This window comes from Bombus huntii, unplaced genomic scaffold (genome assembly GCF_024542735.1).
Source record: "Bombus huntii isolate Logan2020A unplaced genomic scaffold, iyBomHunt1.1 ctg00000083.1, whole genome shotgun sequence".
NCBI lineage: Eukaryota > Metazoa > Arthropoda > Insecta > Hymenoptera > Apidae > Bombus > Bombus huntii.
In genome coordinates, this window is record NW_026099338.1 from 180,294 (window position 1) to 199,253 (window position 18,960).

The 18,960-nt window shown below is 33.3% G+C and overlaps 3 protein-coding genes across 13 annotated transcripts in view; 2 read left to right on the top strand and 1 right to left on the bottom strand.

Annotated features, from left to right (window-relative positions):
* The window catches only part of LOC126876562 (omega-amidase NIT2-A-like), a 129,069-nt gene extending 122,026 nt beyond the window's left edge, over positions 1 to 7,043 (bottom strand). For 3 of the 6 annotated variants that reach the window (XM_050639438.1, XM_050639445.1, XM_050639442.1), the window contains exon 1: positions 6,955 to 7,043. Coding sequence is in view for 2 of the 6 variants with exons in the window: in XM_050639451.1 (XP_050495408.1) it covers positions 1,484 to 1,652; positions 2,054 to 2,137 (253 nt within the window). In the remaining 4 variants the exon portion in view is untranslated. Of the gene's footprint in view, positions 1 to 1,483; positions 1,653 to 2,053; positions 2,239 to 6,954 lie in introns of all 6 variants that reach the window. The other 3 variants (XR_007694304.1, XM_050639443.1, XM_050639451.1) reach the window with 2 other exon arrangements.
* LOC126876556 (venom serine protease Bi-VSP-like) overlaps positions 1 to 8,203 on the top strand; it is a 143,808-nt gene extending 135,605 nt beyond the window's left edge. Inside the window, exons 1-3 of one of the 2 annotated variants that reach the window (XR_007694298.1) lie at positions 7,589 to 7,701; positions 7,914 to 8,009; positions 8,086 to 8,203. The gene's annotated coding sequence lies outside the window, so the exon portion shown is untranslated. Of the gene's footprint in view, positions 7,702 to 7,882; positions 8,010 to 8,085 lie in introns of those variants that run through there. The other variant, XR_007694296.1, reaches the window with a different exon arrangement.
* Positions 3,590 to 6,885, top strand: LOC126876557 (venom serine protease Bi-VSP-like). 5 transcript variants are annotated; one of them, XM_050639426.1, is made up of 7 exons: positions 3,740 to 4,383; positions 4,442 to 4,708; positions 4,805 to 5,059; positions 5,131 to 5,328; positions 5,555 to 5,650; positions 5,722 to 5,876; positions 6,205 to 6,885. In XM_050639426.1, the coding sequence occupies exons 3-7, from the start codon at positions 5,041 to 5,043 to the stop codon at positions 6,358 to 6,360; spliced, it is 624 nt and encodes a 207-aa protein (XP_050495383.1). In that variant the 5' UTR covers positions 3,740 to 4,383; positions 4,442 to 4,708; positions 4,805 to 5,040; the 3' UTR covers positions 6,361 to 6,885. The 5 variants fall into 5 exon arrangements, with proteins under 5 accessions (XP_050495379.1, XP_050495383.1, XP_050495380.1 ...); XM_050639423.1 differs by having other exon boundaries at positions 3,740 to 4,708; XM_050639424.1 differs by having other exon boundaries at positions 3,740 to 4,623.
* Positions 8,204 to 18,960: the final 10,757 nt, after the last annotated feature.

Genomic DNA, 18,960 nt, shown 5'->3' on the forward strand with positions numbered 1-18,960 from the left:
ATTAACATGATATATACATTACTACGTAAGTTATATATAAAATATGTATATTATACCCTTGCCTACTGACTGATATGAATTTCTTTCGGTCTCGAATGCGTTAAAAGAGAGCGCAAAGAAGGCGAAATTACTTATTGTAATTAGTAAATCGACCTGAGAGGCAGACAGATACAAGAAAGAAGGAATATTATATTAGCGGCATTATCATGTTTTTGCTCTCTTTAAGTCTTTCATCGAGACAGACAATCTACAGGTATTAATCGACCAATTTCTCCAAGCTGATAACTTCGAATTGATGTTTATATATAAGAAGTGTTATGTGTTAATCTGTCTAAATGTTTAAAAGGTGTTATAAATTAAATGTTGTTAAACGATACGTAATTGCCTTTTGATCGTAAATTTTACTATCAAGGGGTCTTTTATGTATGCGTAATCATTGTGAATTATAACAATTTATGTGATCGATATTAAAGGTGTTTAAAAGCATGTAGTTTTTTTCTATATTACTATTCTCCTATATTATTATCCTATATTATTATAGCATTCCTATATTATTATAATATCCAATTACATGTTGATACACAAGATATACAGATTATTATTTATAACGTTTTGGTTTTCTTAATTGAGTCATTCATTTAGTACAAATGATAAGAAATTAGTAATAATTCACAAAAAAAGGATATCGTAGTAGAAATATTATAAAAAAACATTTTCTGTTTTAGTGTAGAGTTACTCCTTCTTACAGACAGTGTCGTACAAATCTGTACGTCTCTGAGAAAATGTAGGTATCTGAGCCCTTACTTCCTCAACAACTTTTAGATCTGATAGAAAAAAGAAACATACGAAGTAATAAGTAATGCTTACTAATAAATTCAACAAATACAGAGGAAGATGGCTAAATCGATAAATTAACGAGACTAAAAATTAATTACATCATGGATCTCTCGCTTTTAATTTTAAGCTGTAAATTACCGATATCGGTGACTGCCATATTCTCTTGAGTTTCCAAATCGTAAAGAATCTTTCCCCAGGGATTGGTCAACTGTGTATGTCCCCATGCGACGTAACTTGCTTAAGGAACACGAGCCGGTGATATGCAGGCAACGTATAATTGATTATCATTCGCTCTGAAACGCTGAAGTAATGACCAGTGCAGTGGTCCAGTGGTCATATTGAATGCCGCTGGATATATCAGCATTTGGCAACCTAACCCAGAGAAGCAGGAAATATGAAGCCACCGAATACCAATTAACTTCGTAGTTGCACGGTTCACATTCCATCATTTCTGAATATGCGAGGACAGTCCTCTTATTGTGCTTTTAATTCTTTTATTTGTTTCATTTTCAGCAAATATACTGGTTTTTTAAATTAAGCTTCTTTTTATACAGAGTTACAGATTATATTAATTTTATATAGAATATATTTAAGAAAGATATTTAATTTTTTGCTAGTTAAGTATTGATCGATTAAGTTACTGTACCTTTGTTCCGATAAATGCGTGCCATTTCCTCGAATCTAATATCATAGCAAATGCCAATACCTATTTTGCAGCCCTTCACATCGAACGTCGTTAGGGAGTTACCAGGACTGAGTGAATCACTCTCTCGAAAAGTAATCTTATTAGGAATGTCGATGTCGAATAGATGTACCTAATAACATAAAAATGTGGTCGCTAATTCTATTGCTGCAACTTTTGTAATTTAATATCAAAGTTACCAACTCCTAAACTTTAATTATTTTTTATTTAATAACTGACAGCGTTTTTATCACTTTCTTTTATTAAAAAATCTTATCATTTAATAATGTTTAAAAAGGAGAAAAAATAAGTATAATAATATTTTAAGTATGTGAAAAATTTATACAACAACAAACACATTACAACAAAAATGGGCGTTTCCCGTATCATAACGTATTTTATAAACCGTAAATTATAGAATTGGTTATAGTATACGTATGTACATATGTATATTCCTAAATTATTCCTAGATAGAGTCACTTTCTTCACCCCAATATTTTCAAATTCAAAGCCATAAAGGAATATATTACTTACCTTTCGGTGTTTTGCTATCAAAGTTCCATCGGGACCCCAAATAGTACAGGTATTGTACAATTTAGCGCCCTCTATTTCAGGCATCGTACCACCAACTACATAGATGTTGTTTTCTTTAGCTGCGTTCGATGAAGCAACGCTCGTTTCACCATCAGGAATACTCTCGGCGTATTTTGGAAAGTACTCTGCATTGCAATATTTCAATTAATGAAGAATAACTGTCTTTTGTTCCAACCATAAATTAAATTGAAATGTTTGTCAGTTTTTTATTTTTTAAATTATTAAAATAACTAAGTTTTATATTTCGACTTAATTAAATATGCAATTACTTAGCTAATAGTATATATAATAAATTGTTTCTACAGGTTCAAAATGAAAAATGAATATTTAGAAATATTTAATTACGACAATGCTATTTGTGTTAGCATCAGTGGCTTGTTACTCAACGACTTTGCTAGTACTTTTTGAAACATAAAGTTAGTTTTCAATTAACACTTATACTAGAGGCGGAATTATAAATGCAAAATAATTGATAATACTAATTTATAAGTACCTAATTATTAGTATCTTAAAAAATATATTTATACAAAAATCACGATAATCATGAAAATGGGGAAATCCTATATTCTCGAATCAATTCACAATTTATTTTGTATATTAATTAGATTCCGCGCTCATCAGTACGTACTCACTGGCGACATCGAGAAAATGTATCGGCAATTCCTCGTACGACCAGAGGATCGGAAATATCAAAGGATATTATGGCGCAGCGCGAGTGGAGAAACAGAAACATATGAGCTTAACACCGTAATACTCTTATCATAGAAATAGAAGCAGTCCTCAATTCCCGCCCGCTAACTCCTATCTCCACCGATCCAAATGATCTCCTAGCCCTCACTCCCGGACATTTCCTCATTGGCGATTCATTAATGTGCTTACGTGATCGAGATTTCAGAGACATTCCATCGAACCGACTCTCCAAATGGCAGCATATCCAACAGCTTAAACAACATTTTTGGAACCGCTGGCATAAGGAGTATTTGAACGAGCTAACCAACCGCAATAAATGGAGCAAGGGTGGACACAGCATCCAAAAGGGCACAATCGTCATCCTCAGAGAGGACAACGTTCCCTCCATGCATTGGCCTCTGGGCCGAGTTATCAAGATTCATCCAGGCGCCGATGGTGTCATCCGGACAGCTACAGTTCAGACGGCAAAGAGCATTTTGGATCGGGGCGTCAAAAGGCTTGTCCCACTGCCAATTCAACCCGATCTCGAGAAACCCGAACAACTAGCCACCGAGACGAAATAAGATGGGAACTTCAACCACACCTCGCTAGTTTGATCGGTACCCTCTCAACGGGGGGAGAATGTTACGCCATGCGGCTTACAATAGGTCATATTCTTAACTATCGATCGCGGCACTATAATGTCGCAGACGGATCGTCGCGTCTGCCCGGCAAACAAACATTGTAGTGGCAAGCGCATGGTTCATTAAGCAGGGCGACTTCCAGAAACGTCGACTCGTGGCCCGTATTTTACCTCGCAGTAAAAGAATGTGGCGTGATCCGAACGTAGTGGGGGTCGCCTTCCAGAAAAAAGGAAAAAAATCGAAAGGCGTTCAGAACTTTTCGAGAAGTCGAACCGTCAACACATGTGGTATGTCGCGCATTACTTATCAACCAAAACGCAGTTACATTTTTTTTGTTCCATTTATATCTTTCTAGTTAATAAGTTGTTGAAATAAACATTAATTTATTTGTGTTAATTCTGTGGAATTTCGTTGAACTACCCTTATTATCATAATCGAAATAAGGGGATCGATCAGTTCGTGGCGTCGATTATTTAATCGTAACGGGAACTTACAACTCTCGTTGACGTGCTATCTCGCGATCGCGTCTCTCCGCGAACGGTCGAAACAAAATGATTCACTAAAAACTGTCCTGAATTCCTAAGAATTTATTTACCGCAAAACTGACAAAGTGTTTATTTAAAACATGAGGTTGAAGGTAGTCCTTTTCTTTCATTTCATTCATTTTCATTTTCTTTCTTAAGTATGGCTAACACAATATCTAATCAATTAAAATTTTATATTTTCACGTGAAAAGTTTCTTTAGATAATTATTATCAACATGATGACTAACTCTTACGGATTAATACGTGTCTGTAGGGCAATCCGGTGGACTTGATCGGCCTTTTACTTCGAAAGTTGAGTAATCGGTGTCGCTTTCTTACGCATCTTTGAACTGTATAAATGTTTTAAAATTGTTTGATCCAGAATGTACCACACCGGACAATCAAGAAGGCAGGTGCCTTGACTACAGAAAATGTAAACCTCTGCAAGAAATATGGCAGATACAGTACCGTACAGCCACCGATTTTTATAGACGATCAGTGTGCAGATACCAGGGCAATGTTACGATCGTTTGCTGTCCGAACGATCCAAACAAAGAGAAGAGAGAAATTTTAATAAAAACTGTGTATAAGTATAAGGCTTTGCGACCACCATACTGTGGTTTTAGCAACGTCTCTCATACCAGGGTGGTCGATGGTAAACCAGCTGAACTTGGTACGTTTTATGTCTTTCTTTCCGATTAATAATAAGCCATTTACTGCAAAGAATGAACTTTAAAGGCATTAAACAGCACATCAATGTACATTTCAATTAGACTAAATAATAATGCTATGATTTTATCGGTAGTAACTTTACTTATTAACTTGAATTATTTCTTTCTTTTACTTCATGTTAGGAAGAGTATCTTTTTGCTTGAAATAAAAAATTGATATAGGAGTAATAATATGGATAGAGATCAAAAACTGTTAGGGCAGAAATTACACGTTTGAACTTTATAGTTCAGTATAGTTCAAATAGAAATTATATAGAATTATTTAATAATTTGTATTCCACTGGAATAAAAATTTAATTTCTGTCTTTATCAAATCTCTATTTCAGAGTATTTGTACGTATGTACTTATCGTCTGCTGTATGATCGAATATCGAATAGGTAATAATCGTTGTTACCCGTTATGTGAGAAAAAATTATGTATATTCACAACTATGACTATTGCATTTTAGGCGCTTGGCCATGGATCGCTGCATTAGGTTTTCGTAATCCCCGAAACCCAGACAAACCACTATGGAAGTGCGGAGGTTCCCTGATATCGGCTAGGCATGTTTTGACCGCAGCACATTGTGCACATATGGATGGAATAGAAAACATACACAATCATAATATTGTCATTCTTAGATTGGTGGAGGAGGTGCCATTTTCGAGTAAGTCCTCAAATATATATATATATATATATATATATATATATATATATATATATATATATATATATATATATATATATATATATATGCTATTGAGTATTACTGAAGTATCATATCCTGAAATTTCTTACTGTACACATATATTGTGTCATAAAGCGTGTATAATTCTTTCTCATACTTTTGGTCATTCGTTTCCTGCATTTTCATTTATTTTTTTATTTTTCAGGGTACGTATATCCCATTTGTACGAAAGAGCCCCTACGAAAGAGCAACTTCGTCGGCTATAACCCCCTTGTTGCTGGATGGGGAGCATTAAGATATAGTAAGTGATATCAATTTTATAATAAAATTAAATAGTTCCAGTCTTAAATATCTTTCTTATTTTCTTCGTAGGACGACCACGACGTAATGCATTAATGGAAGTACAAATGCCAGTGATTAAGAACGCCGAATGCAAAATAGCTTATTCCAAATTTCCTAATGCACCTGATATCACTGATGGTATAATATGCGCCGAACATGCTCAGGGTGGAGAGGATTCTTGTACGGTAATTAAGTTACAGAGTTACTACAAACTATACGGTATCTGAAGACACGTCGATTCGAATTAACATCAAATCGACGTCTTAAACATTAAAAATAATAGATAAACACAATTTAATAGTTTTGCCCACTTCTCACACCTCGTTATGGTATTTAATCTAATTTCCTTCTAATCTTAGTTTTGCTCAAAATACATATAACATGTACGTTATAAATTGGAGTATTTCAATACACAAATCAATAGAAGATTATTACTGTATATAAGTATAATTTCAATACAATTCGATCGATATATTTCAGTATCTTTGATTAAAAATTTAACGATCCTTTCAGGCTGACCGCGGCGGACCACTGCTGATACAACATGAATTAACCTCGTATTTAATAGGTATTGTGTCTTATGCTTATAAGTGCGGCACAGCTGGGTATCCCAGCGTTTACACTAGGGTCACATCGTACCTTGACTTCATTCTCCAAGCGATGCAATAATATGATATTACTGTTCCATAAATATCATTGTGTAAAAAACGTAAAGTTGGATTTTCTTATTGTGGAGATAAGAAACAGCTCAAATTTACATTGTTTTGTACGTTACAAATTATAGGCTTAAAATGTACGAAATGTAACTTTGAAACGACACTAATTTTTTACGCACGATAAACCTCCACGACTTAGGTATGTAAAGATGATAAACGTGTATTAATTCTATTAATTTGGTAATAATAAACCAACTTTCTGAGAAGTTCTGTAAATTTCGTTTCTGTTGTATCAAGAGAATAATGGAATATTCCACTTAGATCGTATACTTCTTGTACGTACGTACAAAATTTTCCGGCTAATCTAAAACACTTCATAAGATAGAGAGCTTCTGGAAATTCGGACACAGAGAGTGCATAAAATACAAGATAAGTCTCGTGTCTTTCAAAATTATTTTTTATTCGCTAAAAACGTCCTGTGTACTCATGCAATCACATGCAACCTCGAAACTTCACTTATTTTTTATCACTTTCCAATTCAATACACAGTTTCAGCATTTTTGACTATATGTAAGAGAAATTTCCATTCAGCCAAAGGTGTACTTACAGATTATAGATTCCTATACGACTCTCAGTAAAAATTTATCCGCACTCCAGATAGTTAAAACTTCTGTCGACCGTATTGATCCATCTGCACTCTTCGTATGACGTCAATATCTGTTCAGTGCTGTTGCGCAGGTTTCTTTGTGTTACGTCAATTCGTTTGTGACCGTTGCGCGAGTAATGGCGCTTTGCAATGGTGATTTGCAGGAAAACAGTGCAGGATGCTGTGATTCGTTTCTTGTGGTCGGAGGTTATGTTTGATGCCTATATTTATCAAAGATTTAATGCACATTATGGAGAAAGTGTTTTGTCACGAAGTGTGTTTGAATGGGCACAAAAGTTCAAAGAAGATCGCACGAGTGTTATGAAAAAACAGCTGGACGCCCGTCCACATCCACGATGACAACATTGAACGTGCTCATGAACTTATGCTCTATGGAATAGACGAGTGACACTGGATAATGTGGCAAATCATTTGCAAATCAGCCACGGCTCTGCTTATGCAATAGTGCACGACAGATTTGGATTTTAAAAAGTTTGTGCGAGATGGATGCCGAAAAAGCTGATGAAAAGGTGAAGACGACGATGCATTCGTGGTTCGCAGCTCAGCCCAAAACATTTTTTAATGAGAAAATACAAAGGTCCTTCGGCAAATGGACAAAGTGTATACAGAAATCGAGTGATTATGTCAAAAAATGATGTATGTCTTTTTTGACAATTGCTTAAAATAAATTCTACACCGACAGAGCGGGTAACTTTTTACTCACCCTCGTAAGACACTTAAATTTCCAATCTATTATGATGAATAAAAGAGCTTATACTATTAAATCTAATTGTATTTTGTTGCATGAGAGTACACGTGTATGTGATGTACATTACCTTTATATCCCCTTGAACGCTTCAATATTGCGCATATATACTATATTTTGTACAGCTTCTATAAAATTTCGTATGTTTGTTTAGGCTGTTAATCTAGAGGCTGGAGTACAAAGAAGTGGCACAATGATGTGGGCTGATGACATTTATAATTATCAAGGAATCACCCCTACATTCGCTCAGGTATATATCGTTGACTATAATGTATTTAACATATATGATTGTTAGAATATTAATAATTAATTTTTAATTCTATCAGAATTTTAATGAAACTGTCCCTTGGGAAGGAAGAACTGATACCTTGATATCACGGTTTGTACATCCTATATATACGACAAATTTTAGAACATTATATAACGAAGAACCAGATCGTCGTGGCCATGTGATGTGAATAAAAGGACTTGAATTTGATGATATTTTTATAATGTTAGATAACATAACTAAGTATCTTCACAGTAAGATAGGATGACATGGTTTACATGATCTTAATGTTGTTCACTCGAGTGATGATATTATAAGGAAAAGCGTAATATCACAGGTAGGATGATTCATAATTTAGAACTACTAACTCATGTATGTATTAAAAATTAAAGAAATATATTAAATTTTATAGGATATTTATGTTTAGTAACCAGTAATTCAGAGATTGGTATTCATGGTTACTATAACGAGGCTGTAGAAACGCACCCTTTCTTCTTTGCAAATGGTCCTGTATTTATGTCTAAGCCGAAACTGGAACCTCTGAATAATTTAGATTTATTCTTGTTATTTTCTAAAATACTTATCTACAGTATACCATAAGGAATGATACCGTATCGCACCTAATCAAGTGCCTTAAGAAACATCAACAGGATATCACAGTAATCCCTTATCGACTGATATGTAAGTAAAAGTTATCTGTCATTGTTATACACAATTATGTGTTAGTGTTATACACAGTTATTTATCATTTTCTATTAATTCTGTTGTAGCCACTACAATATCTATGACACTGGTAGTAATTATAAGAACAATAATGATGTTCTATAAGAGGAAATGATGATTAGGAACAAAAACTTACAGGTAAGTCAAAGTATATGTTATTTGCCATTTGAAAAGAAAGTTACTAACTTGGAATTTTTTGATAAATAATAATTGTGCAAAATATATTGGATTTCAAATTTGTCAAAAATTGATATTTAAGAAGCATTGTAATAATATAACATTAATATTTTGATTTTTCAGAAGATATCATGCGGTGGATGGATAATATGCAAAAAATATTAAGCAGTATATGAATTTTCCTATTGCGTAGAGATAACAAAATGAATTTTAAAAAATGTCGACACGGTAATAAGAAATAGCATCATGACAAAGAATATATAAAGACAGTTTCATTTTTTATAAATAAAAATTTGTTGTTCCAGATTTTGAAATACAGTGAAACGTTTAATTAGTATCTTAATATCTTTAAATAATTATTATTTTAGAATCAATTGTAATTGTATCATACGTACTTTTGAATTCGTGCAAGAACATATGTAATTTTGAAGTAGTTATTATTAGGAAACTGTTAGACGCGAACAGTATGCGAAAAGTTAGTATGCAGTGTAATAATTATCAATCAAAACACAAGAATTAAATTCTTGAGGAAAAAATTTCCGGAATTTCTTATTTACATGATTATAAAGAAATCCATAATAAAAAGGAGCTGCTTTCTAATACTTCTCTTCCTTGTAATGCCTACGTTAACAATAACGAGGTTCGACTTTTTGTTTTTAGAGGGATACTGGAAAATTTGAAAGTACAGTACCATTGGGAAGAAAATCACGATATTGAAAACGATATTTGCAAGTAAATTTCCAAAAAATCTGTTTTCAAATTTTCGCTTTCTATTTCACATTAAAAGAAAGGGAGGGCTGCCTTCTTTTTCTGCAAGACAAAACAAACATTCTGAATCTCGTATCAATGAATGATGTCAATAAGTTATTTTTCTTTTCAGATTGAACAATATTCCAGATTTATTCATAATTTCATACTACGCGAAGAATAGACTTTCATAGGTATATAAAGGAAATATTAAGTATAGGAAAACTCTTTTTCGTTGTAGGTGACATATGCTTCACGGTTGAACACATGTATTTTTGAACACATATAAATGAAAAAGTACTCTTATGGAGAAAAAGAATTGATACCTTCGATTGACATTAGATAATGTATATAAACTTATGAACAATCACTATCACTATCAGTTTGTATTTTAGGTGCACACGCAGATTTGTTGGAGTTCTTATAAAATGTACTTCCTGTACGAACGTTTTATTCTTCCAAATTTTACGATACTATGTCTCATATGATAACTATATGGATTAAACGTAATATAAATGATCCGAAAATAGACTCGAACGACATTAATTGTCTTTCTATTTATACCAATATCGAAAATACAAGTAAAGCTGGAGCAATAGTATGCAAGAATGGACTATTTATTATTTTAAACCAAATCATAGCATATTCAGAATGCACAGTATTATCATGAAATGTAAATGAATCAGTTGTAAACGAACGATTTTACTGTAAAATCGTTGCCTCCTTTTTTTCATCTGAAATATAGCAGCAATGAGTACATTCTTTTAATATATAATAAAACGAGATATCTTTATAAAGTTACATATGTCATCACTGGTAACTGTTATCTCGTATGACGCCAAATATACCGTTAGTATGGAATGATATTTTTATGAAGATATACTTTAATGATAGATTTTATGAATGAAACGTTATATAAGAAAAATTATCTCTTGTTATTCTATGAAGTGTAGTAGCTAATGAAGATTAATTTTACGAAGTGTTAGAGTAAAAGAGAATTAAAAAATTAAAAAGATCTAAATAAGATTGTTCGTGTGGCTTAATTATCTCAATTCTGGTACACCACTTGTTACATTCTAACTAATTAGCGCTAAACAATAACTTGCAAATATTAAAGATATTAACACCTAAAGGTTTTCAGGAAATTTTATAATATTTGATTATTGTATATCTAGTCATTGATTGATAAAATTTCTTGTATAAGCATAGATCGAGGTTGACGTCATACGCAGATTGCATATCATTGACAGGTATCGTTTTAATTTATTTTATGGCTAGAATCGTTTGAATATTATACGAATAATTATTTCCATTCGAACGATTAATAAATCACGTACCTATAAAAGATATATTACGAAAAAGACGTGACGAAACAAAAAAATATTGGAAATTCCGTTGTCATTAGATCAATTATTTTTGCAATGATTTTTATTTCCATGTAATTACATATGAAATGGCTAATTCATTAACATCTCCTCGAATCGAATATAATTCGTTACACTTCACAACGATTCAAATAATGGACGGGAAATATATAATAACTTTCCTGTCCTTGCGTTAAAACAGTACTGTACAAATCAAATGATACAACCTAACCCCAACCTAACCCCAAAAAACCCAATTACATCCACATTGCATGACAGCACACTTGCAATGGATTTTTGTGATTTCAATGTCACAGACAATGACACAACTAATCAGAACACGTTCGAGGCTATAGACATTGAAATTACCGCGTGTTTAATACGTTTAAAGCATAAATCTAAATTTCACGCGATTATTTCTTTGTACATTGTGAAACTCTTAAATTATCTTAATCGAATAAATAATCCTAATGTAATAAAACATCTTGAAATAGACCTAGATATCTGAAACAGAAACTCGAAGGATAAGAAATCCTAAAAGGTACTAATCCTAAAATAACAAACTCCTAAATAATAAACAAGTGATAAAACCTGTTATAAATAATAAACCTTACCTGGAATAATCAAATCCTAACTAATCGAAAATAAAATAAGGCAAGCAATTCTTAATCTTTCAAGTAATTTTTCCGAAAACACAGAAAGATAGAGAAATTAAAAAGACGCAGCACAAATTGCAGCACAATGAAAGTTTCGGAGCGATGAATACGATCGTATTAAACTAAATAATTTTCAAAAGTGAAATTACACTGAAACGTATATCGATGATATTTGTCATTTCTACGATCTGTTTCGCTTGATCGTGCTTCTTTTCTGATGTAAATTCAATTTATAATACGAACTAAGTTTCCTTTATTATTATTAGTCCTGCGTCTTTTTAATTCGTCACTTCTTTTATTTCAGAACAATGACGGGCTCCAAGATGCTGTTCGGATGTTTGGCGTTAATTGCTTTTCTGCATCCATTAGTTCACGTTTGTACTTCGAGTAGTACAGCTCAAGGTTTGTACTTCGAGTTGTCTTTTTCCATGCACTTCAAATTCCAATACGATCTGGTCACGTGGCCTTCGTACAATTTCGAAATTTTACCTGTTTGGTAATCGTCAATGAAAAAAGAAGTTATGCGTGACCTCAACACATTGAAACAATTTTTATGATTTTTTATTTGCCGGTTGGTCAGCAAGTTAATGGAAAAATTTCACTTAACTATTCGCGTTAATTTCTTCGGTTTAACTTTTGGGAAATGCTTCGTTAGCTGCGGGAATATTCCAACGATTCGTTTTACGTACAAAATAAGCATGATAAATATTACATCACGGTAATGAAAACTATTGGCGTAATACCTAAGATAAAGATGCAGAGACAGTCTTAGAATTTCTAATGACACCTTTATAGATTTCTCGTTTAAAATCGCTACTACATTTGAATCACTTTTACCTAACGGTGTTACATAGTCTTATTGGAAATTTGTCAAATTCCTTAAAATGATCACTGAAAATTTTCCTAAATTTCCAAGAATTTATTTATCACGAGGTAAAGAAAATGTGTATTAGAAAGATGAGATCGAAGGTTTACCATTTTTTCAATTATGGCGAACGCAATATGTAATCAATGAAAATTTTATATTTTCACGTTGAAAGTTTCTTCAGATAATTATTATCCAGATGATGACTAACTCTTACGAATTAATGCGTGTCTGTAGGATAATCCGGTAGACTTGATCCGCTTTTTATATCGAAAGTTGAGCAATCGGTGACGCGTTCTTATACACCGAACCGCGAAAAGCAAAATTTCATATGATCTCACCAATTTCGGATGTCAGTCAAATCAGTCAAATCAGTCAAATAATAAGTTCGCGTTAATATACACGTTCGATTTTTGAAAAGCTTGTTCAATTTAATAAGAGTCTTGGTAACAGGCTTATGTTTTTAGACCTAATTGGTTGTTTTCATTTACAAGTACCTCGTGTTAAAGTACTCATAAAATGACATTAAAATCAGAAAACTAATAACTGAAAGATTATCATTTTTCCTCTGTGGTAGTTTACATATAACATAATGCAACTAACATGTCACGATTAATGCAAAATAAATAAATTACTAATATAGACATTTTTTTAGTAATTTGTATAATCGTGAAACGAATTGGACTTTCTAAAGGCAAATATCAAAGGAAACATGGAATTGATGCCAAATCTATCACAAATATTATTTATACTACTTATTTGCGCAGTTTGAAGCGAATCAAATTGATGAAGGTTTCTTTGTTACATGTTAATTTACATTTTAAAAAACATAACAGGCACGCTAATTAGTTTGCTTAAGATACTTTCGAGATACCAAGTTAGACGCGTTTCCATGAAATCATATCAATTTTACGATGATATTTTTCTATCAAGCATGCAATTATAACCGTATCGTTGATTAGTGCATACAATTATCCATGTACATTCGTCTTTCCGAGTACCGCGCTTCAATATTGCTAATTTCAAATTCGTACATTAATGTTCGTAAATGCTTGAAAATGCTATATAACTGTATCAGCTTCTGTTAAAAGCATTTTATAGTAAAATCTCTATAAATTTGTAATATTTTTTAGACAATTTGAATTCATTATATTATACATCGTACATTCTAGTCATTTCTAATTAAGTTACTTTTGCGATGTTTAATTATATTTTATGTATATTCTTATAACTCTCTATGTTACGGCGCGTACGATGGTCCGTGCGCCGTCTGAAGCTTTATACTATATACTGATCTACTACATACTATATACTATAAACTGAATCCTTTGACGTAATCTTAATAGCTTGAAGGAATCTCTAACCCTGTAAGTGTTTTCGGTTTATGGATGGTCCTTAGAACAATACTTAGGTTTATTGCGCACTCTTACAAATAACGGAGAAAGCGGGTAGTTATTTTTCCAATAAACAATGTCACCCACGAGCCACGTTGGTAGGAGGCTTCCTCCTCCTATCTTCGTTCATTAACGTTGGCTATAATCAATGGGCACCCTCACTTTCCTAACGAAAAGTGTGAACAACGAATCCGCGTTCTTTGTTCAGAAAGCACACCCACACTGAGATTTCCTCTCGTGGCGGCACACGAGAACGCAAATCCCACCACTCGAAACCAACTAGTGTCGGACGACGGCAGCGCAGTGGTTAGCGCCATAGAGTACAAACGTTCGGATCCCGGGTTCAAATCCCGGCGCCTCGTACTTTTCCAAAGTCCGATGTTTCTTCCACGACATCTAAATAAGAAGGAAATACAGCAGTACTACACCCCGGCAAGCGACATCTACAGCCAGCAGCCTACAATTATCACGGATATATGAAGGAAGACGGAGAAAAAGAAGAAAAAAAGTGTGTTTCGTCCAGAGCCTGCTAGTGGACTCATCAGTAAGGCTTACCTAGCAGGCTCATACCTTAGACACAATGGAAGGAGGGGGAAACAAAGCTATGTACATGGCAGAGACATTGAAGACGGATTCCTCCCTCCCACGGCCGGACACTGTATCCAAGGCCGGTCGGATCTCCTACCCTCTCTTGCGACGTATCCCAGTGGAGCGGCCCCACTCTTAATCTAGTTTGGTGGGAAAGGTTCGCGTACACACCGTGTGTAAGAACTATTAAAAACCACATAGTGTATCGCGACTACCTTTCTACTACTTAACCCAAGTCCTATATTATCAGTCTTAGGTCCGAGGCGGCTCCTGTCACGTAAAGTTGGTACTTGGGTGGTAGTAAGAAGGCTGAGTCGTAACCCAACTACTTATTTTCCTTTATAAAATTTTATTATAAACACTTACAAAATAACACCGAACCGGAGAATAGGGGTTGTATGAGTACAGCAACTAGAAGAGGAACAAGAACTGCCCGAGCTGGGTGAAGTCTCGGTTTATATACGTTTTGGTTTTAGGATGTTGAGGGGCTAGGTGTAGGTTATGATGTAGAAAAGTGTCCGAAGGTCGGGGGTCCATATCCTATCTCTGATGTGGACGGAGGTGCGTCACAGCCTTGGTGTATTCTATGATAATAAGGTGGTGATGTGTCCAAAAGTGTCCGAAGGTCGGGTGTCGATGTATTATCACTGATGTAGGTTGAGATGTGATTGATGTCACATACCCCCCTCTTTAGATTGATTTTGGTCCTCCAAAATCTTGGTGTTTCCTCAGTATGGAGCGATGGAATTGGACTCTGACTGGTTCGACTTGTACTTGTTCTTCTTCGTCGTGGTATATGCTTTTGCTATTTCAACCTGTGAAGGTTGTTGGCTGGTTAAATTTCGACTACGATTAATAGGGATAGTTTGCTAAGTTTGACGAAATGCCGCAGTATCACGTGTTGAATCTTTTGTAGACTTTCTAACAGCCTGTGATATAGAATGAGTTAGTGGTCTTTGAGTAATGGTTTTATACTATCTTGTTGTTTCTTTATAGTTTGATTGTTATCCAGTTGTTCCTTTGATACTTGCATTTCTTTGTTTTGTTTAGCAACTTCTAAAGCCTTTTCAGCATCTACAACTGGTTCTTTTTCCATGCATGTAATTTCTTCTTCAACCAGTACAACTGTGCTTTCCTCTATAGTTCGTGTTTTTGTGTCATTTAGTAAACTTTTCAATTCAATTTCCACAGTATCTGGAGCTTTAGATACCGACTGACTGTCATCTTCTGCATTTTCAATGCCCCAATCATCAAAGATATCCTGAATGACACTTCTTTTGTTAGTTATGCGCACTTTATCTGCTTCACTTATAGATTTATTCCTTCCTTCTGTATTAGCAACATGTATAAGTACGACAATTTTATTATGAATAATTTTCTTTTCTACATTAATTTTATGTGAACTATCAAAAGATCAATCTTGCCATTTCCATTTGTTGTTTCTTGTTATTCTTTTCTTTAATATCAATGTCATCTGCAGTTTCTAGATCACTAATTACTCCTGAGGTAATAGGAGTTATAGAATCGTTTCTTGTCTTTGTATGATTTAATATGTCATAATTGTATTTCTGGCTACAATTTTCAGAAACTTCTTGAGCCACAATTTCTGTTGAAATTACTTCTATAATTGTTCCATCACTTTCTCGTGCTTAACCTATCGAATTAAATTCTTCATTTACAATTTCAGCGTTCTTCATTCCTTTTTGTTCTGCAGAAACATTTTTTTTTCTTCATTGGAATTTACAACAGTATCCTTTTCATGTACAGTTAAAACAATATTTTTTTCCGTACTTTCATTCATATCATTAATATATAGTAGTTTCTACAGTCAGTACCATTACTTCTGAACTACTATCAACTAGTTTAGACAAATCTGTGTCTGTATCCGTGAGATGCAATGTTTGGGCTTTATCATCAAAAGTTTCACCAAGTGTTTTAATTAATGCTTGACACTGAGCATTAGTAACACTAACTGTATCTATATTTAACACTGTACAAACGTTGTGTTTCTCAATGTTTTGTTCACCCTCATTTGTATTAAATATTTCAACATCGTTCGTACTTTCTTTATCTAAAGATGTGTCACCTGCATATCTTGAATGATCTCCAATCTCAGTTGTATTCTCTGCTTGCTCTTCTTGAAATTTCTCATCTTTTTTTTTTTTTTTATATTGATCATCAATTTGTGGGTCCTTATTTATTATTTCTTGTTCTACTTCATTAATCGCAGCGTTCTTTATGCTCTCTGTCTCACTACTTTCCTTACTTTAAAAATTTTTTTTTGTTTTTATTTAAATCTGTTACATCACATTTATTTACTACTAAACCATCTTGAATTGTATTATCTGTACATTCCTGTGACTTATTTTTTTTTTTTTTTGATTTTCTGGAATATCATGCACATTCATTATAATATCAGTCGTTGATTCTGATATTAATGAAGAAGATACATCTACTTTTATCGATGATTCTACTTTATTAATGTCACTGTGCACTTCATGTAGTTGTTCCATAGTAAAACATCAAGATTGTTACAATTACTTAAGAAGTCATGGATTGTTATTTAAATATTTACTGCACTTTTCCATCAATGTAACCCTTTATGGCAGTTTGACATTCTACAGAACACCAATGCTGTATCAGTTTATATTTTTCTTCATCATGAAGTTTTATTATATCACCTAATTCTTCCTGATGTTTTTTTTTCTTTTTTTTCAATTTTCAAATAAGAGTGTGTTTTCTATGTGAATCTTTTAATTCTTGGTTCGCCTCTAGTAAGCGATTATTAACATCTTTGGAAAGTTTTTGAACGTTTTCCAGTTCTTTTCTAAGAAAATTATTTTGTTCGTTCATATCTTTTACTTTACTAAAATCCAGTTTCAATTTATTAGTTTCTTCTTCATATTTATATCCAAAATCACCCACTTTTTCATATTCACCCTTTAGTTCGTCTAGTTCACATTGAAGGGCAGATTATTTGTCCTTGTGGTTCAAGAACTACATTTTATCTCTTTTGCATCTTTAGCTCCAGCTTCACGTTCCTCCATTGAATTACTAACACATGAATTAAGTTTGGCCTTTTTTTTTTGTTCCAGCAAGTCAACTTCATATTTGTGACTTATGTTATTTCTTCTAATTTTATTGTTAGTTCTTCAATTTGTATTCCAAAAGATTGAACTCTTTTTACGTGCGTGTGTGTGTTTTTTTTTGTAACTCGTCGAATTGCAATTCTAATTTTTGCACTTCCTCCTTCATGTCCTCTATATGCTTCTCGAACTCTTGTGTCGTCCTGTCTTTGTCGGAACATTCTACTTGAAAATCAGCGAGTTGATGCTCGGGATCGTAATTCAATTTTTGGTCGTTAGCAGTAATAAGCTCGCGTAACTTCACTTTTGAACTTGATCTTGTTTGGTCTTGATTGTGTTTTCGTGGTGCTTGTGGTGTTCTAAAAGTAATCGTCACGTTGCTTGCATTTTTAGTGCACATTGATACACTGCACTCTGCACAGGCAATGCTTTTGTTGTCATGAAATCTCTCTAACTTTTCAGTAACAAAACCTTTTATTTTATTATTTAATTTTGGATCATGCGCCCCTGGTGGAGATACATTATGTGTTCTCTTTACCTTTATTATGCACACGTTTTCCTTTTGCTCTCAATTTTTCGATCATCTTGTGCTGTTCTATATATTGTGTTCTTATGTTCTTCGCATATAAATCCTGTCGATTGACTTTATCTTTCAGTTGAGGTACATGTTTAATTCTTTACCTGTGATTATGATGAACAACCTCAGCGTATTTCCTTTCTCTCTCTCTTTTTTTTTTTTTTTTTTTTTTATGGATTTCTTGATAATCTTTTAGAAGTTGCTCGTTATATTTGGAAAGCTTTCTCACTTCGTCTTCAGCTGTTTCCTAACGGGATTTTTCTTCTTCAAGTTTTTCTGTAATCATTTTTTCTAAACTTCTCCATTTATTCTGTTCTTCTTCGAGTAATTCATTACTTTTCGGTATCTGGCTATCTTTTCCTTTAAAACATTTAATTTTATCAGAGAGTTCTCCTATTTTCAAACTTGCTTCATTTAAGGTAACTTTATGAATTTCCGATTGATGCTTTAACATTTGATGTAAGTCTTCTATTGCTGTTTCACGTTCTTTCAACTGTTCATTAAATTCGTTGTTTAGCATATCCACTCGAGAAATTTCGAGTTCTTGAGCATCGTTTCTTCTTTTAGAAATTTGGCTTATTTTCTCTCGCCTGCTGCTACATGTTGCTGTCATTTTATCAACTTCTTTCTTCTTTTTTTTTCTTTTTTTTTTTTTTTTGAACTTAAAATCTTGATTTAAGGTTTGTGTTTCACTATATGATTTATTATTATTAACTAGTTCAACATTATTTTCAGTAGATTTTTTTTCGCGTGATT

Bases quoted from the DNA above. Each gene is read 5' to 3' on its own strand.
- LOC126876557 (XM_050639422.1), top strand. From the start codon at position 3,611: ATGTGGCGTGATCCGAACGTAGTGGGGGTCGCCTTCCAGAAAAAAGGA. The intron at 3,714-5,130 runs GTATGTCGCGCA...ATTGCATTTTAG, and splicing joins TCGAACCGTCAACACATGTG to GCGCTTGGCCATGGATCGCT. The intron at 5,329-5,554 runs GTAAGTCCTCAA...TTTATTTTTCAG, and splicing joins GGAGGAGGTGCCATTTTCGA to GGTACGTATATCCCATTTGT.